This window comes from Cottoperca gobio, chromosome 3 (assembly GCF_900634415.1).
Source record: "Cottoperca gobio chromosome 3, fCotGob3.1, whole genome shotgun sequence".
NCBI classification, from domain to species: Eukaryota; Metazoa; Chordata; class Actinopteri; order Perciformes; family Bovichtidae; genus Cottoperca; species Cottoperca gobio.
In genome coordinates this window covers 6,285,343-6,307,612 of record NC_041357.1, presented here as the reverse complement: position 1 = coordinate 6,307,612, position 22,270 = coordinate 6,285,343, and the positions used below count along the sequence as shown (strand labels likewise).

The window sequence follows — 22,270 nt, the reverse complement described above, 5'->3', positions numbered from 1 at the left end:
CACGCACACACACACACACACACACACACACACACACACACAGAGGAATGAGATGTGGAGTGTTGCTATGAAGGAGGCGGATTTACATGAAGGACAGTGCTGCAGAGACAACTGGAGTGGAGGAGGGGGAGTCACACATATTGGGACAAGGTGAGGAACAGAACACACACACACACTAACCTGCAGCTCTGCTAAGGAGAGGCTGGTGCGGTTGCATCTGTACTTCTACTGCATTTGGTGTTTTTTTGTTTGGATGTGTGTTTTTAGGAAATAATAGTTCTGTTTCAGAGCGATATTTAGGTGGTTGTATCAGCAGATCAGCAGCGGTTGAGCTGAGGACAGTTCAGAACTACTGCAGAACCACACTCATACAAGTGACATACATGTTTATTGTTATATGGACTAGTTTGCCTCAGTTTATGCAGAATAACAGTTATGGCAATAAAGTAAAGAAAGAATAAATGAAAAAAATCACTGGAAGAAAGCAAGAGGAAAATAAAGATGCACAAGAAGAAACAGAGAGGGTGGACACTGCGTGTTGCTGAGTTTTGGTAATGAGAAAAAACAAGGTCTGTATAAGGACAGACACTGTGTGTGCTTGCCCTCTGTGTGTGTGTGTGTGTGTGTGTGTGTGTGTGTGTGTGTGTGTGTGTGTGTGTGTGTGTGTGTGTTCCCGCATAGGAGTTTATCACGTTCTGCTTGATAAACTGCAAAGTTGTTTTGACCCTTTCACTCTAAACAATTATGGATTATCAAGAAGCGGCCATGTCTGGATTTAATTCTGAGACATTTTGAACTGGAGCAGTTATGCAAAGTGTCTTGTGTTGTAATACTGGTGATAGATGATGATTTGATACTGATTTATCTATAAGGCTGTGCTTCTCAGGCCATCCTATCCCTTCTTTCTATCTAGTAATTATGATACCAGACAAGGTGAGTTGTAATTATCTAAACATGTGTGCACACAAAGCACATTTGACCCCCAACTGTTCCTGCCTTTGTACACAGAAAGCAACAGGGAGCAACCACAAAGCACTGAAAACATGGCTTCTCTTTATAAATCAGAAATACGCCTACAGATGTCAAATGTTTTTTTCCTTAGCCAACAAATCACAACCAATGAGACATTAATGGTTCTCCCTACAAAACTTATGGCAATTAATTAAAAATTAATTATGGCAAATTGGTCATTGTAATAACTGAGTGCTGTGGGGAGAGTACAACGTTAAGCCGAGGGATCACGTACAGTAGGGCATCAGGTAGCTGAAACGAATAGTTGAGAAATTACTTTTCTTATCCAAATGACTAATACATTTAGGTGCTGCTGTGAACTACTTGTTATGCACCTCCTTAATGACTTTAAAGCAATAATATTCCACACTTCCTATGATTCAGTCTGTGGTTGTGGTTTAATTATATGCACTTGTGTGTGGCTTACAGTTTTGGCCACATTGGCATTGTATGGCCCGCGGGCCCTTTGGCCGGCCCTGTCCGGCCCGCGTGAGGACAATAGTAAATTATAACATATGAAAAAGTATATATAATTTTTTTAACAGCACCCTTTTCAAAATAAAAGTAACACCATTGTATTGCGTGCATGGTGTAAATAACTTTCTAACTGTGTTGCTATTATTTTGAAAAGGGTGCTGTTTTTCTTTATCTACGTTTGCGCGCCGCGCGCGTGAACAGCTACAAGTGATGCTGACCGGCGAGCCCTCAAAATGTCCGCTCACACCAAAATAAGAAAGATTGATGCAGAATGCTGCGTTTTCAAGAAGACATGGACTGCTAAGTATTTATTTATAGAAGTCAAAGGTAAAGTGTGCTTAGTTTGTGGTGCGCAGGTCGTTGTGTTCAAGGATTACAATTTGAGTCGCCGTTCAAGAACTTGTCTGATGAAGAGCGGGAAAAGGAGTCGGTGCTTTGCTAGCTGCAAAACCAACAAGGACTTTTTACAAAACATTGCACATCCAGAGATGCAGCTGTCAACACAAGTTATGTCTAATCCCACAAAATCACTAGAATAAGTTTATCAAGGAGTGTTGGTGGATTCTGCAGCACTCATATGTCCGGAGAAAAAGGAGGCATTTGAGAAGCCATGCAGTCAATGAGAGGGACAACAGGGAGGGATGTGTTCACGGAGGTAAATAGCATGTGTGGACAAGTTGGGACTGAAATGGGACAAGCTGGCAGGCGTGACGGATGGTTGTCCAAATCTGACGGGGAACAATGTTGGACTTTAGAAGAGAATGCAGTATGAAGTGACACTCAGTGCTCTTGTTCAAGTCCAAGACAGACTGGATTGAAGTGAAGTGAACTGAAAAACATCAAAAGCACTTATTGCTTTTTGTATAAAGTTGATTCATTGCTTATCTTTACATACTGTAAAAAACCTTTTCAGTATTGGTTTGTGAATATTAACATGTTAAAAATGAAATACTGATGTAATGATTGTTTTTACTGTTTATTACTTCTCTAGGAGTATTTTCCTATTTGACCCACTCCACAATTTCATATATTTATTGGAAGAGAATATCCTTATTCTTTTGATTACCAGTAGCAGCTAATCAACATATATAATGTACTGCTTTTTACAATGGGAGAAAATTAATATTGAGCAGAATTAAGTTCAATTTATTGTTGATTCGGCCCTCCAACACAGCTCGGGTTTCTCATGTGGCCCCTTGTAAAAATTAATTGCCCACCTGCTCTGTAGACTACACATTATTTGACAGTTGATACGTTGACACTGTTAAAAATGCTAACAGATTATTGTACCATCAAATGACAAACCTTATAAATTCTAGTTATATTGGTTATTTTGCTCATTTTTTAGAAATAATGGCAGCTTTGTCAAAACATCGTAAAATGTCTGGTAAAATTATTGTTGGCTGTGGTTTGATTAATTACTTTCTAGCTTTCTCAAACACTGAGAAATCAGAGTCAGAGATTTTATATGTAAGGACCAAGATAAGCTCCCCATCTTTGCCTGTGACCTAGGGCAGCAACAATGACAGAAAATAGCCTGTCATTGTTGCTGACTGCTAAGTACGTCAGCCCACGGCAGGGTGGTAGCTGATGACATATTCTGCCACCTATTAACCTCCTAGACATTATTTGTGGAGAAGTGGTCAGTGGTAGAAGAGAGGCGAGTGTGTCACCTTTGCAGGTGGGCAGGCCTTTATTTCCTGTACTGTAATTTAGAAGGTGAAGCCTGTACAAAAAAAAAGGTTAACCTAAACCTAAAATGTAATGATATACATTATGGGGACTTGCATTTTGTCCCCAAAAGGAAGACGAGTCCCCACAATGTGACTTTGTAAAGATTTATGTCCCCACAACATGAGCAATACACGCCTACACACACACACACACACACACACACACACACACACATACACACACACACACACACACCACAGTGTTTGGTAAATGTCAGTAAGTAAAATCCAGGTCAGATACTTAATCAGTCAGACACATTCCTTGTGACACTATGATTGACTGCTTGACTCCCAGTTTGTATATTGTCTGTCTGCATATTGACCGCTTGCAATTTGTGGTCTATTCTATACAAAACTTAGTGGAAACAGAGCAGCCTGTCGCAGCTGCTTGTAACTGCTGCATGCAGTTAGTACAGGGGTGGGCAATTCATTTTTACAAGGGGCCACATGAGAAACCCGAGCTGTGTTGGAGGGCCGAATCAACAATAAATTGAACTTAATTCTGCTCAATATTAATTTTCTCCCATTGTAAAAAGCAGTACATTATATATGTTGATTAGCTGCTACTGGTAATTAAAAAAATAAATATATTCTCTTCCAATAAATATATGAAATTGTGGAGTGGGTCAAATAGGAAAATACTCCTAGAGAAGTAATAAACAGTAAAAACAATCATTACATCAGTATTTCATTTTTAACATGTTAATCTTCACAAACCAATACTGAAAAGGTGTTTTACAGTATGTAAAGATAAGCAATGAATCAACTTTATACAAAAAGCAATAAGTGCTTTTGATGTTTTTCAGTTCACTTCACTTCAATCCAGTCTGTCTTGGGCTTGAACAAGAGCACTGAAATCTGGTTGAATGTCTGAGGTGGATATGCGCAGGACAGCTGACAGCTGATCATCAGTGCGCTGTACATTTCATGCACAAAAAGGCCCTTGCATTGCAGTTTGACATTTAGTTAATTCATTAGTGCAGTCACATCTACAGCAAAACCAAGGTCTGCCATCCAGTCTGCATCTGAAAGCTGTGGGACGTCTTTTCCTTTCTTCACACAGAAGTCTTGACTCTCTTCTCTCAGACACTCTTTGTCCAGGCTGAGCCACCTGACAGCTGTGAGGTAGCCTGTCTCGATGTTCAGCTTCATTTTCCTCCAAAAGTGCAACAAACTGTCTGATTCAATGCTCTTGCCCTGATGAAGTTAACTATTTTAGTTACAACATCAACAACATGGGTAATTTGTAGAACTGACTTGCACAACACTTCCTGATGTATAACACAATGCAACAATACCCAGTTTCTGTTCAGGGTTCATTTCTGTCACTTCATACTGCATTCTCTTCTAAAGTCCAACATTGTTCTCCGTCAGATTTGGACAACCATCCGTCACGCCTGCCAGCTTGTCCCATTTCAGTCCCAACTTGTCCACACATGTATTTACCTCCGTGAACACATCCCTCCCTGTTTGTCCCTCTCATTGACTGCATGGCTTCTCAAATGCCTCCTTTTTCTCCGGACATATGAGTGCTGCAGAATCCACCAAACACTCCTTGATAAACTTATTCTAGTGATTTTGTGGGATTAGACATAACTTGTGTTGACAGCTGCATCTCTGGATGTGCAATGTTTTGTAAAAAGTCCTTGTTGGTTTTGCAGCTAGCAAAGCACGCGACTCCTTTTCCCGCTCTTCATCAGACAAGTTCTTGAACGGCGACTCAAATTGTAATCCTTGAACACAGCGACCTGCGCACCACAAACTAAGCACACGCTTTACCTTTGACTTCTATAAATAAATACTTAGCAGTCCATGTCTTCTTGAAAACGCGGCATTCTGTATCAATCTTTCTTATTTTGGTGTGAGCGGACATTTTGAGGGCTCGCCGGTCCGCATCACTTGTAGCTGTTCACGCGTGCGGCGCGCAAACGTAGATAAAGAAAAACAGCACCCTTTTCAAAATAATAGCAACACAGTTAGAAAGTTATTTACACCATGCACGCAATACAATGGTGTTGCTTTTATTTTGAAAAGGGTGCTGTTAAAAAATATATATATACTTTTTCATATATGTTATAATTTATGATTGTCCTCACGCGGGCCGGATGTGGCCCGTGGGCCGTACAATGCCAAGGTCTGCTACAGAGGATAGTTACAGTGCACAGTAAGAGAAGTCAAAGACATCGAGTAGCTCACAAAATCAAACATCTTTGCCAGACATGTTCAAGATGCACTCAACAGTGTTGGTTTCAGCAGCGTGGTTGAAGGGCCCTGGTGACAAGTGGATTGTAAATATTTATCTGAAACTTGTCTGGATCTAGTCCTATCATATAATGGGTACTTGGCCTGGCCAGTACCTTAGCCTTGACCCGAACTCTCTCCCAAACCAGCATGCACATTCCCAGTTGTGCTCAGTAATGAATGGAATTGTTATTTTCTGTTGGAGAACTATAACCTAGAAAGCAAAATGTCTCCAAAGCTTGAATCTGCATCAACCCCCCCCAGGGAGGCAGCACAGCGACGGCATCAGCCCAGCTGAAGCGATGACATTTAGCCCTTACAACAAGCTGAGCTGAGCAACGCCAAACCAATATATCCCCCCTCCTAGCTGTAGCCAAGAGGCTGGCTGACCTTCTCCACACAGTAACAACAAAAAATACTAAAAATTCAGAGCAGACAAGTATTTTTGATCGGGGGGGGGGGTTGTAGTTGTATTACAGATGTTTTTCATTATTTCTTGTCATAACACTTCTTTCTCCAAACAAGTTTCAATAAGAACAATTCAGCGCACGCACACACACACACACACACACACACACACACACACACACACACACACACACACACACACACACACACACAGCAGGGACTGAGGTCTGTCAGTCAAAAACATTAAGAGTCACAATTGTGCTATATTTTGCATTAGCTTTCCATTTATTATGCTTCACTTTACATATGAGCATTAACGTTTGAAGTACATTTTTACATTTTTTTAATGGATATGTGTGTGGATATAAGTTATGTATATGGTTACAGACTGAGATCTGACAATAATAACTCTCCCCTGGGGTTAGGGTTAGCGTTTGATATACTGTATGTTGCAGTGACTAGCAGTACACTTAAATGTTCTGCTTGAACTTGCTCTCAAGCTTCACTCTGCTTATTTTCTAAATTGACCAGTCACCTGGTTCTTTTGTTGGTCCATATGAAAAGCCATTTGATCCTTTGGGTCCTACCACCTGTTTAAAGCCAGCCATGTATCAGCACTGACATGTCCTGCCCTGCGCTAAAATACAGTTTGTGCTGCAGCCAGCAACTGCAGTTAACTGTCTGAATACAGAGTAAATCTTTAGCTTGTGTTAAAGGCTACTACTGTATATACTCCTGACTCTCCATTTATCTGCCAACCTGCCATTATTCTAATTAACACCTCACAACCTCACTATCAACAGCATGCATAACCTTTCATCCAATTCATTCATTCATTAATTCACAAATCCAAATGTTTAAATTCCCTGCAGCAATAGCTCCATTCTCTCAGCTATAAAGCATAATTGCATGTGCAAACTGACTGACCTTCTCTGCTGAAATAGGTTGTCATTAGGTAATGAGGCAGTTCCATGGGGCAGGCAGACTTCAACTACATGACACCCTACTCTACACCTAATCTTACAGCATCTAATAAGAGGGGATACATTGGAAGGGAGCAAAGTGAAACAAAAGAAAAGAGTAGAGGAATTGAATGGATGAAACTAACTCACCTGCTGCAGGCATGCACTGAAAGTTGTAGCTGAAGGAAGAAGCAAGATACTGAATGTTTCCTACTGTACTGGTTCTTTACCGGACAGCTTCCAGTGGTAGACTATGCAAGACTGTAATCTTTGCTCCCAGAGGCCAACAGAAAAACACTGTGGTTGTACTTGTTGGCTCCCAATGGTTAACCATTGAAGGATAGAAAACATGTACTAGGCATCTAACAGTGGCTAAACAGTAGTGAATATCTGGGCAGCTCCAAGATGTGAATATGTAAAACTTCCCGACTGTGATGCAGAGTAAGCGTTTACTGTAAGTCAGCTAACCTTTCTTGGCTCAGTAAAGGTTAGGAATTATGCCATTAGGAAGTTTTTCCTTGTGCGATGTGAGGGTCTAAGGACAGAGGGTGTCGTATCCTGTACAGTCTGTAAAGCACACTGAGACAAATGTGTAATTTGTGATATTGGGCTATATAAATACATTTGATTTGATTTGATTTATCCTTCTGAGCTAGTGGTGTGAACATAGAATTCAATGTCAAAGAGGGTCTGTGTTGCCACCTCTCACAGGTCTCTGCTGTCATGTACTTCTAGTTAGAAATCTAGGAGTGACACTCTTGTGGTATGGGGAAGTCTACAGGTGTGAGGAGGTTTGTGGAGGTTGTGGAATAAAGGATAACTCAATGAAAACTGCACATAAACACAGATATCTCCCATTCACACACACACACACACACACACACACACACAAACACACACCTAGTCCGTGGAGTGCTGACCAATCACATTTGACTGGGCTTGCACTGGCCGAAATGCAACTGGAACCCGTCGGCTATCCGCGGAAGACGATTTAGCTTTGTCTCCCTGAGTAACGTCAGAAAGACAATGGTGGTTGTTCAACAATGAAAGACAACAACTCCCATGAGCCCACACTACTTCATGACGTCATCAAAGTCCATCTTTTGATATTGTTTTGATTGAGAGGCAGAAATGACATACTGTGCCTTTGTATGGAGTAAAAACTGGTGCTCCCAAAGCGAACCTGCATGAACACAAGGAGAACATGACACCACACAACAGCTAAGTTAGATTAAGACCTCCTTGCTCTGAAACAACAGTTCTCGGTCAACCACCACATGACATTCAAGTAATTTACAACATCTAATGACGCTTGTTCTAAACGGCCACACTGTCAACAGTGGCTGGATCAGTTTGTTGGCTACTGTGCACACTGACAAACTCTCAGCTCTCATTATTGCTCTTGGGACAGTGTCACAGAGGCTATTTCTGTGGGTTCTGTAGGCCACAAGAAAGGTGATTGGTCAGAAGCAATGGAACAATGCACAATGATCATCCTAATGATCCAGCAAAGCCGGATCACAGTGATCGCTGCTCTCTGTCAGAGTAAATTAAATGATTACTTCAGGTATATATGATTGCACAGCAAGTTGTATTTTGTGATCCAGCAACCAAATCAGTTTCCAGAGCTAATTTTCCCATTGTTGCTGTATCACATTTTGTACTACAGATTCATCTAATGTTGCGTCAGTCTTCTGAATTCACTACTATGGTGGCCTGCAGGACTGACACAGAAGCATCATTCCATCTTATTTAAGTATGCCTGTGACAGTGAGGAGCCGGCTACTCAACCTTTTTAAATTCTCTATTAACACATTGTGCCGCTTCCTTACATCATTAAACAGAATGTAACTACCTTACCCCTTTTATTCACTTAATTCTTCATTTACCTGTCAATTACCTTGTGTTTTGTTCAATCACTTTTTCCATATCCTGTTAGCTCTCAACATTATAGCACCTCGGTTGTTGCAGCAGGTTCTGCTCTGACTCTCGTGCGTGCCTTTATATGGCAGGGAGATTCTAGATCTGAGCCACATCCTCAGACATACAGCAATTGCTGCTTATGATGAAATACACTTTGACAACTGTAGTCCTGACAGAATATTGTTAGTGTCAGATGCATTCATTAAGGTCCACACATCTTTGTAACAGATAGAGATTATTATAAATATGAGCCAAATATTATAAAATAAATATGAATATATTCATATTATAACTGAATGTTTTCATCATGATTTAAGTTTACATCTATCTTTGCAGAAGTAAAATTACAACTTAAGTTGCTGATAGATCAAACAACCAAATCCACTTTTGTCAAGTTCTTGAACTTCCATCCTAGCTCACTGAGACTTTAAGATTTTAAATGATCAGAGCACTATGTTTTTAAAATTTCATGGTTGCTTGTAATATTGATGATCTAGACATTAAAAATGACTGTGTCTTCTACTGTTGTCTACTGTATCTAAATGGCTTCCTCGATGTACATGCAGTCAAATATACACACACACACACACACACACACACACACACACACACACACACACCACCACACACACACACACACACACACACACACACACACACACACACACACACACACACACACACACACACACACACACACACACACACACACACACACACACACACACACACACACACACACACACACACACACACACACACACACACACACACACACACACACACACACACAGGCAGCCAGCCAGCCAGCCAGCTAAGAGTTTAAGAACCGTGGGGTGCATTAGGGGCTTCTTTGTGACATTCTATATGTGTTGTGGGATGCCTACTGTAAGTCTGTCAATCAAAATGTTGTCGGTGGTATATTCCCCATTGTTTTGCTGTAAGTCCCATGGAGAGTTTTAACGTTTTCTGATTGACACATGTAAGGAAAAAATTCCCCAAAATACTATAACTTTATCAGTGGAATCGGACAAAGTCTAAATCTAAACCCACCAAGCTACCAAGCAGTAATGACAAGCTAAAAGCTAAATAAATGGTATTTTGAAGAAGAGAGCACATCTATCATGTTCCCCTTGTCATATGGTTTAAATGCAGGTTAACACAGTGTTTCATCTAGCTTCACTTTCCAAGATCTATGGGGAATATTGACTGTCGTGTAATTCTGGCGGTAAAGGTGCAGATCCAAGAGTCTGGAGCTCAGTGTTGTGCAGACTTCTGTAGCTGTGATAACACAGCTTAGACTTTGCTTTCATCTTGGTGATCAAAGTATTTTCCAATATGCAACAAAGCATGTTGATCAAAGCACTTTTTGCTTTTAGAAAAAGTATCGACTTTTTACAGATAGTGGTTTGTAGAATAATTCAAAGTGATACTTTTTTTTCTTCCCCATGGGAACATTATCCTTGTTTGACCTCCTATGAGAGCTCAGAGGTACATAATGTTCTAACCAACAAATCTTACAAATTGAATGACAAAATGCGTTATAAGTTACTGCCCTTGAGAATGACATATTTTATCATCTGACGCCCCTATCGCCAGGAAAACATAATTTGTCAGTGCCTTTTGAAACCGTTACAAATCACTGTGGACTAATAAATCCATTTTATGATGCGACAAAGCTATAAATAAGGTTTAGGCACATGAATGACTCGGTTAGGTTCAGGGAGGGATCAAGAATTGGTTATAAATAAGTACTTCTGTTAGGGAAATATCGAGGTTTGGGTTAAAATGACTACTTAGAGGAGGTTAGAGGACCTTGGTCATGGGTAAAGGGAACGAGGTTAACAGAAAACAGTATGAAACGGGAAACTGACAGCGGTCTCCCCTATTAAAGCCTGATGCCTTGTTGACACACCCATCCATCCTGATCTCCCCCCGAGGCAGACTTCTTGCTTTATCCTGTTTGTCTGTGTGTGGACACATTTTGTCAACGTGATAGCTTCACAACTGTGCAAGATGCAATCACGACTCACTAAACTTTACAAATGTGAAGTTAAGATCAAAATAAAGGCAGAGTTCGAAGATGGGTGTGATCCGAGCAAGGGTTAATATGGCCACTAGAGGGCTTTGTTGCCTGATCTAAACATATGTCGTTTTGATGCTGTCGTTCGTCTTGGGTTCTAACTTCATGTGGGAAATTATCATCTGATTTAATGAGGAAACAGACAATGCTCATTTGAGCATCTGCTGGATGTCTGCTAGGTGGCAGTGACACAACTGATGAATCCCAAGGTAGTTGCACTGCAATGTAGGCTACAGACTGTTCATTCACTGTGCACCAGATAATGCAGTGACATGGGAGGTGTATCCTTCAGTATCTAGTACACATATCTATTTTCCACAGCTGCTTTCAGACTGTAACCGAATTGCACTCTCAAGCCATCTGAAGAGGGTAGGACAGGTATGCATGTTCAGCAGTCTTTAGCTTAAATGACGTCTCGTCTAAAGAAGAGCAATAAGGTCCTCTCGTGGATGTTTACGATATTTTTCATGGCCTTCATAGCTTGATTATGTTATATGTTGACATATACACTTTTGACTGGTACTGTATGTCTATATGACATCTCACAATAAATGGAGAGGCTCCATTAATTCAGACTTACTTTATTTCTTGTTTTGTTCAATTCACACAGGCTAAATGTGTGTCATGTTATGGAATTGTGCTTGTGTTTCTTTGTTGTCATGTAAGAATAAATCAAATTGCGATGTTATTTCAATAACCCCATTGTACTGTAAAAAACAACATGCTTAACAAATGCTTACAGGTCAAAGGTTCACATTAGTGATTAACTGCAATGAACAACTTAGATAGCAGGCAAGCTTCCGGTGTAGTGTGCCTAAATAACACCTGTTTCTAGACTAGTGAAGGTGGACCTCTGTGTCTTGCTCAAGGACACTTCAAACCACATTTTCTGATTAAAAAGTAGTCTCCCTAATCTTTACACAGCCCAGCTTAACCTGCCACCTGAAAATTCCATTATCTCTCCAGTGTTTCCGGAGAACAATAGAATAACCCAGACGTGTGCTACAGTAAGGTGCAACTGGAAATAAAATTACTATGGAGAGCAAGAACACAATTTCATCCATTCAAGCATCAAGGCTCCCTTAAATCTCCTCCAATCAGTTACTACATGTCAAATGTCAGCTTCGGTCCACCTACTCCCCTGTGTTATTCCTCTTCCATGGTGAAGCTACACAACTGTTAAGGCCAAATCAATGTTTCACCTTTCAAATTCAACATATTTACCTTGGAGACCAACTAATCAGTCAAGCTGTCAATAAATCAGTCAACTAGCCAGTTAGTTAACTCGTCTGTCAGACACTAGGCTAAGTCTCCTCGCCACCAACTTAAATAGTTACTAGACTCCAGTTGAGGTAAAACTTGTACAAAACTTATATATACACACACATATATTTATATATATATACACATATATATCTACACATATGTAATGAACACATATATGGGTGGTCGTCATGGCCTAGTGGTACAGTTTCCAAATACAACACCAGAAGGTTGTGTTCTTCACTCTCCATGTGGAATTTCCAGCACTGCTGTGACTAGTAGACGTAGATTGATTTGTTAGTTAACCACTCTATGGGTTATCAGCTGCATTCCATTTAATGACAATTATATTCTTGCTTTCTGTGATGAACAACATGGTGGCAGGCAGTGAAGCCAAACTCAAAATATCCCTTCAGAGAACTATGAGCAACACCACAAATGCTATGCATGTGTTTTACTACAGTCTTTTGTTTCCTACGGGCTACACTACTCTGATTTAGGATTTCTCTTCTGCCATGAGAGTGATTCCTCATGGGTAGGCTACTGATTGTGTTCATATACCTTTCAACACCAAACTGAAAACAATTTCAAGGTTGAGAAATGGAGAATCTGGCAGCAGATAAAGAATGGAAAATCATGGTAGGTTGTTGAACCAGAGCAGCCCAGTGGAAACCATTGTTGTCCCAGATGACAACATCCATCTGATCTGCAAAGGGTTGCATAGTGATGAATTAGCCTGTAGTGGTTAATAGCTTTGTTAATAGTTAATAGTTAATAGTGATGTTCCCCCTCGCTGACCATGAACCTCCCAATGGCACACTCGCCAATAAATCATCAACTCAAACAACAGAGTTCATGACGTTTTTTTTGGAAGTGTTTAAAATATATTTAAAGGCTCTACAGCCAAGTGGTTACATAATTGCAACATCACTGAGGACCTTTGTCTCATGTCCTGCCCCTCCCTCTGCCGTTGTTTCCTGTCTCCACTTCACCGTTGACAGTCCTGTTTTTTTATTGGCTTTTTAAAATATTAACTGATGAATAGCTGACACCTGGTGTACAACAAATGACTGGGAGTGTGACATGCACACATTTGATTGGTTTGTATACAGTTTAACTGGAGGTGTGAAATGGATAAACAGATGTTTGGATATACTGGAAACTTCAATTCACATTTCTGGCAACTGGAAAGCGGTACTGCATATTGACAGTTTGCATTAAAAGAGCATAGAAAGAAGAAAATAAGCTGACTCAAACAATATTGATGTTTCAAGACATTACAAAAATATGTTTTATGAGATAAGAAATACATTTTTATGCCTTAACAATACACAAATCCTCCTGGTTAAAAGGTTAAATGTTTGTCTACAATGTAAACTCCACACGGTCGCCTTTTTTTCAATTGTAATCTTTATGTTCAAGTTAATGTTGCAGCTGGAATTTCTCTTGCACAATCCCAGTGCCCTTTACAACATGTATTTGTCTAGGTGGACGTGCCCCTGGGATTGATGCAGCAGGAGCTTTTTCTTCCTGACATGTTTCTGACATGTTTCTGAAGGCTTTTTAACGCAACAGACTGCTGGCTGAAATATTTAACAGTCAGCAAGTCACAGAGAGGCCTGCTGGGCGATTGTCAGAGGAACATCCACCTATTCAATCTATATTTCATGGTCATGAATGAATGAATGACTGGCTTTTCTTTATATAGCATCTTCCTGACGGGAGGGGGACTTTTTAATGACCAAATAAAGAGGTAAAGTAAGAAGTAACAACAAGACTGAGGTAACTGCAACTGCAGTTCATGGAAGCACTTAGTGATCTTTTAGGTTTTACAAAAACAATTCTAAACCTTTTAAACCTTTTTTGAATCATACATAATTTAACAAAATAAATCTGGACCTAAGGGCATACACGACAGATAGCACAAGCCCATCACCACAGAGTTCTGATACCATGAAGACCTTCCATCACTGCCCTTGTGGCAGGCTCTAGCACCACACTAGGAAAGCAAATGTGTCCACGATGACCATCACTAGGAGAACGAGAGGTAATGTAGCTGTTTTCTGTGGAGGCCCAATCTGTGCCACTATGGGGTCAGCACTTGTTCCAGGTGGCCCCTCAATGGACACAATGTCGGTCGCTTTTATAACAAGGCAGAACAATCTTATTCCATGTTACTGCAGGAAGGTCACAGTTGCCGCGTTGACCTCAATGAGACGTGTAAGCTGCACGGCTGAGGCATGCAAGAGAAGCGCTGACTTGTGGAAATGGAAATGAGAATTTCAAATGTTCTTTTAATGGTCACACACATGTACACAGCACACACAGTGATATTTAGACTATTTAACCCATCCTAGTTTTAGGAGCAGGATGGAATACTATGGATTTATATACATATGGATATTATGTTAATATTGTGATATGAGAATAGATATCGCCTTAGCTTTTGGATATCATAATATTGTAATATGGCATAACTGTTGTCTTTTCGTGGTTTAAAAGGCTGCATTACAGTAAAGTGATGTTATTTTCTGAACTTAGCAGACTGTTCTAGCTGTTCTATTATTTGCCTGTACCCACTTAGTCATTTATCCACATTACTGATGACTATAAAAAAACTCATGGTGTTAATATGTTTTGAAAGCACCAATCAACTCTACAGTATCATCACGATATCGTTATGGAGGTATTTGATAAAAAGTATCATATTTAATTAGATTTTTATATCAAATAAAAATCCATCAATTTCAATCATGACATTGTATCTTTTCCTACCTCATTCAATTTTAATAGACCGGAAATATAAACATAATTTTACATATAAAACAAAAATAGCATATGATAAATGGAAATAAGAAGTTTCAAAATAGTTGGTGATAACATGACGGTCTACATAATCCTTGATGAACAAGATCGTTCAAGTTCTACTTTGAGAGTTGAGATTGTTCTTATACAAAGAAAGTCATATTTGTAACTCAGTTAATTAGATGACCAATACAAGTTAAACAATATATGTCATTCAATACAGTATATAGGACAGCACATTGCTGTTGAGATACGTCTTTACACATTACACCAGTACACTTACAGAAGCACCATTGCCACATGGCCATGTCTGAAGTCAGTGACTGGAGGGGAAAGTGTCTCTGATTCCTGGGACTTGGGAATATGTAATAGTGATCTGAAAATTATGGACCAGCATTGTGTCCCTTATTGTGATCACACATATTTCACAGCCCTCATGGACATTCTAAGAAATACAGAGCGTGGTTGTTTTGCTTTACTGAAGAATAGAGTTCCAGTCCTCGTCTCTGGTAGTGAGTTATCCGAGAACACAGCATGGCTCAGATATACTTTGTAATAAAAGCAAAACAAAAATGTGACAGTGGTGGAAATTGATCTGGTCACTATATCACGACAGAATGTTTGCAGAATTAAATTGGTTATTGGTTTCTATTGTATCTTTTTATTCTCTAATTGTTGTATGTTGGTTTTGCCAACTCAATGACCTGGGAGAATAAAGTGACAACTTCTGTGCTTTATGCTTAGTATTACAACGATGGCTGATTGTGTTGTTGTAGAATAATGCCCATTGAGTCGCTTTCAGGAGCTCTTGCCAAGTTACATTTTAAGTTCAGATGGCTTTCTCATCAGGGTGTAAAAGGGCAGAATTAGGCTACTTGTAAAAGCAAGTCTATGAGGCTTGTAAGCTTTACTAGTGTGTTATACCTACAGTATGTGATGGTATATTTTCTAGCTAGAACAAACAACTGTGTTACTGCTCAATATCAGTAATCACATACCAAGGTAGCGTTTTCTTTTTAGAGTTGGTATTACAATATAAAAGTCATAAGCTTTATCTTTAATCATCAGTCCAAGCCACCACTGAACCAACAACATGGAGCTAGTAAAGTACTACTGCATCAATATTCTACCATTGTACTGGTACATTACCATCTTATCAACATAGTATTACCATATCACCATGCAAACATCTAAAACAACATCAACACTTAGCATTCCCGTATCATTAGCGACTGCACCATAACACCACCATCTACTACGATGTTACCTCCACACCACCTTGTTAATTTCACCACTGAACACACTGCCCTGAATTATTAGTCACTTAACAAGAATGACAAAAAAGATATGAAGTTGAATTATTGAAACTACATATTTCCAAAGTTTATATATCCAATATGCATTTAGACACATGGTCATAATGAATGAGGAACACAGGTATACACATCTCTTCTAGATGGAATTCAATTTACCCTCAAAAGCAATTTAGAAGTTATATGATCATTTTTGGGGATGGAAATATGATATATGATCAATAATGGTGCCTATATTATTCTATTTTACTGTTTTTACTTTGTAAAATGTATCTTGACCGTGTGACAATGAAGACCCTTCAAGTATTTGCAAATATCTTTAAACATAAATTAAATTGTTTGGGATCACATCTTGGGAAAATGAATGGCCAATGATGTTTTTTAAGTTGCATATTTTTCCATCAACAATTTTCAGTTTTGTAATAACGATTTTATTTCCTGCTTTTGACCTGAATTGACCTGAATTAACAGGCACAAATGCATGCTAACTTGAAAAATGTTGACGGTGCAGATGTCCCTACCACTTCTCCCCAAAGATCAATAGCATTCCTGGCTTTGCTATGTCACAAAAGCTGCTGGGATAACATCTTGATCCAACTCCCAAACCATAAATCATTCATCACTAGCAGGTTCAGAGAATAGAAGCAGCTACAGAAGAAGGCAGAGACCCTGCTGGGAGATACACTAGTCACAAACAACAGCTTGTTTCCATTCAACATTCAAGTCAAAGTCTCTAGTAATGCTGATCTGTATACATGCCACACTCCTGCTAACTCTCTTTCTCAATGTGTCCCTGCCTCTATATTTTTCTCACTTTTCTCAGAATATGACTTGAAGATGAGCTGTCCTCAGGCTGAGTTAGAGGAGAAGGACTGTCCTCCACCAGAGGAATTAGAGTGTAAAATCTGTTACCAACGCTACAATGCCCACAACCGCAAGCCTAAGATCCTGGACTGCCTGCACCGGGTCTGTGCCCGCTGCCTTGTTAAGATCCTGGACATTGCTGACGGCACAGGCTTCATCTCATGCCCCTTTTGCCGACACCAAACCGAGATTACAGAGTACGAGGTGTCAGCCCTCCCTGATGATGCTATCATCATGTCACACTTGGCAATGCGGGACAAATCATGGAGCTCCGACAACAACAAAGAGGTGGTTCTGACTCCAACGAGTTTCTCCTCCTCCAGCCCGTCTCACGACTCCTCCAACTGCCTGGTCATCACGATAATGGAAGTGCAGAGGGACTCGCAACACTCCCCAAGTCGAAATGGCAGCTCTGACGTCTATGCTGAGCAGAGCCTGGACTCCGTATCAATGGGCTCAAATGGGCCAGCTGATCAGGACGCCCTGTCCAAGTTCTGTAATCATGTCCCACGCATCCTGGTCTGGCTGCTGGGTTTCTTGTACTTTGGCTCACTGCCTCTAGGAATCTACTTGTTGGTGATCCAGAGAGTGACCCTGGGCATTGTATGTGTTAGCTTGGTGCCATCAAGCCTGACAGTTTGCCTGGTCTATGGGTTCTGCCAGTGTCTGTGCCAGGGCATGTGTGACTGCTCCTCCAGGGGCTGATAGGATGCTACCCGAGAACTGGTGGACGTAGGATGGGAGAAAGTCAGATGCGATAAACAGGTATTTGATGTGTTTTGTGAATGGATAGGAGGCCTAAAGTTAAAGATGATGCCCTCTCCTAAACAGACTTTACAAGCCTACCAGTCAATTATGTTCATGCAAATAATGGGCCAGTTAAGAGACCGAAGACTGCCTTTAGCATTGCTCCGTGCTTTTGTTAGGCCGACAGCAACTCAGAAACCAGTTTGGCCAACAGGAACAGAGCGCCTGGCAAGATGAGTTAGTTGGAGCAGCGCCTATACCTTAGAATTCTGTGATGTATTTCTGTAACCTTTATTTGTTCTGTGCTGTGTGTATGACGTAGTCTAGCATAACATCTTAAAGCAGACCTTTAACTTTTGGCTTACATAACGACGGTCCTGGTCCCTCATTTATCAACACTGTGTATCAACAAGATTCTTGCATGCAATAACTTTTGCGTGAAACGTGGGATTAATATTTAAAGTCTTAGATTATTTCCTTGGTTTACTTTGGATGTTCTAAAGTTAATTAACAATTGCATTTAAGTATGACAGGATAATTGTGATTTCTCAATAACAAAAAGGGATTGAAAGGGAGTCAATGTTAGAGGCAATTTTGGCCACCAGTTAAAATCAAAGGCAACTCTAAACACAAATGTGCAAATACTGCAGATATTATTATATAATGTTTGTTTTTAGTGTTCTTCATGTCTAAAAGCAAGCATTCATGGTGGAACTACATGTTACCAAATATTTATTCTCTCTGTTAAAGCTACAGGTAACACAAAGTTGAATATATGTTAATTATGATACTGGTCTTAACATCAGCTCCTAGAAATGCATGGAGGAAAAGCATCGGCGCACTGACATCTTCTGTCTGTTGAACATGTTGATATAAGTCTGTTGCAACATCTTTATATTCTGGTCCAAACACTGCTCTTCCAGGGGAATGTGACAAGACGGGTCATGAATTAGCAATTGAAAGAATAGCGACTTTCTGATTTCTGTGTGTTGTTGAACAATGCAAGGAATATTAAAGGTATTTATTATTAAGGTGTTCCAGGTAAAAAAAAAGAAAATTGCTTGCAATGCACGTTTCAACAAGGACTTGATACTAATTCAACTCCAAATTCCAAATCAACTATGAATTGGCCATCATTTTTATGTGTTCATTATTTTACTGTCACAACATTGCCTTTGGACATACGTGTGTTAGTATTGCTGATTGTATGTGCACCTCTACTTCTCTCCCTCTGCCACAAATAGACACACGCCCCATTCAGATTTGTTGTATTGAATGGATTTGGTGCATGTGAGGTATAAACCAGAATCATATCTCAGGTTTTTTGATACTCTTTTAATGTTAAGCAACAGCCTTTCCATTCAGTTCCTTGTTGGGTTGAACATAGCAAGGCTGCTCTGTTGTATTTTGTGGTACTGGTTGCGAAAAGCATTGGCTTAATGGATATGTTTTGATGGCTATGGGAGTCCTCCTGTTACCTTCATGCTGTAAGTCACATGCACATACTGCCATACAAAAGCCATGTGGATTTGTTGTTGTTTGACAGCTCAAGGTTGTGTGCATTATTTATGTGGCATCTTCATTTTATTTTGCATGCAAGACAAACGCTCCCCTACATCCTGGCATATGGACTTCTGGAATGAAGGTCACAATAAAACTATGGTGTTGTTTTAGAAACTATTAGATAAAAAAAAAATGTAACCTCAAATGCTTTGCTGAGTACATGACACGTATATTTAAAAAAATGTTGATCAAGTCTGCTGAAGCTTTAAGCTTCTCGTGTGTGTACCAAAGGTAGTTTACCTTATAGCTCTGTGACCAAAACATACCTTTTAGTGTGTCGAAAGTGTCGTGTGAGACATCTTGCACAGCCGCAGTCGTACTTGCAATGAGTGACATTTACAGCACTACTTAAAAGAAAGGTATAGACTATAAATTCAGTGTTTCATCTGTACTTTCTGTTTATGAGCATGGTGGTTCAGAATGTGTGGGATTTTATCGATTCACATCACTTATGGGGGTGCTTGGGGCAGTTATACACATTTGACAATTACCAACTGTCTTGTACTCCCAGGTATTCTACATTTTACAGTCAATTTAGAACCTTAGCTTTACAGTGTTGATAATCGAGGGCCCTGGGATAGTAAGTTCTAGATACATTTCAGGTAATGATATTTCACATCAAAATGGATTTGTAGCATTTTGGAAAAAATATTCATTATGTGCTAAACCCTTACATATTGTAAGTACTGTTCATTCTTTGATGTTGGGGTTCTATATATTCTTTTCTTTTCTTTGTCAACTTCTTTCTGCCGCTGTGTCCCTTCCGTCTCTGTACCCACTTCCTCTATGTTTTCCTGTGTTTCGGTCTATGATCTACTGACAGCGCTCAGCTTAGTGCCACACTACTGATCACATAAGCTACTAGACAATGGAATAAATGGAGAATTATTTTCTATGTTGCTTGTGTTCTTCTGTCTGCTGCCTGATGATTCAGTTCAATTTTTTTACGTCGACAATCAACATCCCCGTCATCGCAGGTTGATATAGTATTCTGTCACCACAGCCTTCACAATCAGGCTCAAGACAGGACGCTGTTGTTATACTTCAAACTAATAAAATCACGAAGGCTCTGGCTTCTTTGTTATTTTACAGAAGAAATTGGATTTCTAAATTCTCTTTACCAATTTTAACAAGATAATCCAAAGTGTCACAAGATTGATGAGATGGAGGTCTGGCTGGCTGCACAAGATTACTTTCAGGTGCCACTAAAACAGCGATAGCTCCAAAGACAACTAAAGAACAATTTCTTTCACAATTAATAATGGTAACTCCGCATGATAGTATAATAAGGCAATAAAGTGCAGAGACTGCTTTATACAGTACAATCAGCTAGAGTCAGACAAATAATGAGAAACAGAAAACAAATAAGTGAGAGATGACAGAGTACGGCAGCAGGTCAGACAGTAGAAAGAGATTTCAGTGAGCAGAGCTGTAGGACAGAGTGCTGTTGAGTGGAGCGTTTGCCCCGCTGGTTCTACGTTCTGACATCTACAGGACCTTGCTTTCATCTTTCTGAGCTGAGTAGCAGGTTACATAACAAAATAAAACTCCTCTCCTACATCTATAAAAAGAAAATTACGACATAGGTCCAAATATAAGACGACCCTGAATATGAGAGATGCCCGCAGGTCGACGGGTTCTGGTGAGCTTACTAGAAAATATCGGTTCGGGAAGGCAGCTCAAAAAGTGACAAAGTAGTGTTTCGAGTAAGTTATTAATAACTTACATAAACATTGTGTGCAATGGTCCACCTTCCTTCTCTTCCCCTCTCTCTTACTTTCTCTCTCTTGGCGCTCAAGTCCGCTTGTCTCTGTCCTTGGTCCTGACTATTGCACTACTATAATTCATAAAGTTGGCGGTTTGCGGGTCAGGTCGGGTGGTTGATTAACGCATATTTTTGCAGGTCGTGCTGTGCAGATTGGCTATGGGTCGGTTGGGTGCGGGAAATAAAAAAAATGCTGACCACTACGGTCATGGTTCCTTGGGATAACCCACAGACCTCACGTCATCAGTTTGATGATGATCATCAGACTCTTTCTCTCTAATTACACAATGTGTAGTGTAGTGAAGGGTAGTTTGTCAAGGACCAGTGATAACATATTCCTTGAGAATATAACTCACTTCCTTGTGTTCAGCTTTCAAATAGGAGCCAGAAAGTGCCTTTAAACAGTAGCTGACACAATTGATCCAATGAGGTAGAAGAAACATTAATTTCTTCAAAACACTAAACTCAAGGATGTTAAAGGTGAGAGGTCACAACACGCTGACGATAGAAGCAACACGTATCCATGTGATCCTATGATTATGGTTAATCACTGTTAATTGAAGGTTTAGGAAAAGAAATGCTAACTAAAGGTGGGGGAGAATTTTGAATAGGAAGAAAAGTCATCCTACTGATGTCAAGCGGGATGGGTCACGCAAAGCTGTAACCTCGCTATATTTATACATGCATTCACTAAAATATTCAACATTTTCAGGTGTTTCAAGGAGATGGAGGAGCATGAATTTTAATTACACATGAATAATGTAGTCTCAATCTGTCTTCTCTTTATAGCACACACAATCTTCATCTTTTCAATAAGGTGGCAACAGGCTGTGCAATCACTATAGGTTGATAAGAATCCAATGAGAGCTGGCGTTGAGTATAGAGTTTTTAGGGGGTCACTACGAAGACAGCAACTTCTGGAATTCTGTAGCATTTCTGGTTGGTATAAAATGTGAAAGCCAGAACTTTGAATTACCTTCCCATCTCAGAATCAATCACCTGCTGCTGTGAGAGAGAGCGTCTCATGAGCTTGGCAGCACCCATGAGCTGCACTGGACTACAAAGGGGACTGTGCTGTAGAAAACCTGACTGAAGCAGGTTAAAGGGTAACG

At 40.0% G+C, this 22,270-nt stretch overlaps 2 protein-coding genes across 6 annotated transcripts in view; one reads left to right on the top strand and one right to left on the bottom strand.

Annotated features, from left to right (window-relative positions):
* Positions 1–22,270, bottom strand: part of cep89 (centrosomal protein 89) — a 66,357-nt gene that overhangs the window by 14,483 nt on the left and 29,604 nt on the right. Inside the window, exon 17 of one of the 5 annotated variants that reach the window (XM_029428462.1) lies at positions 13,400–14,359. The exons of 1 other annotated variant lie outside the window; for it this stretch is intronic. In XM_029428462.1, coding sequence (XP_029284322.1) covers positions 14,276–14,359 — 84 coding nt within the window. In that variant the 3' untranslated portion in view covers positions 13,400–14,275. Of the gene's footprint in view, positions 1–13,399; positions 14,360–14,581; positions 15,283–15,307; positions 15,455–22,270 lie in introns of those variants that run through there. 3 more of the 5 variants (XM_029428463.1, XM_029428464.1, XM_029428465.1) reach the window with 3 other exon arrangements.
* LOC115006309 (E3 ubiquitin-protein ligase RNF182) lies at positions 13–20,362 on the top strand. Its single transcript, XM_029428466.1, has 2 exons — positions 13–150; positions 17,043–20,362. Exons 1-2 carry the CDS (start codon positions 87–89, stop codon positions 17,786–17,788), a joined length of 810 nt encoding a protein of 269 aa, XP_029284326.1. The 5' UTR covers positions 13–86; the 3' UTR covers positions 17,789–20,362.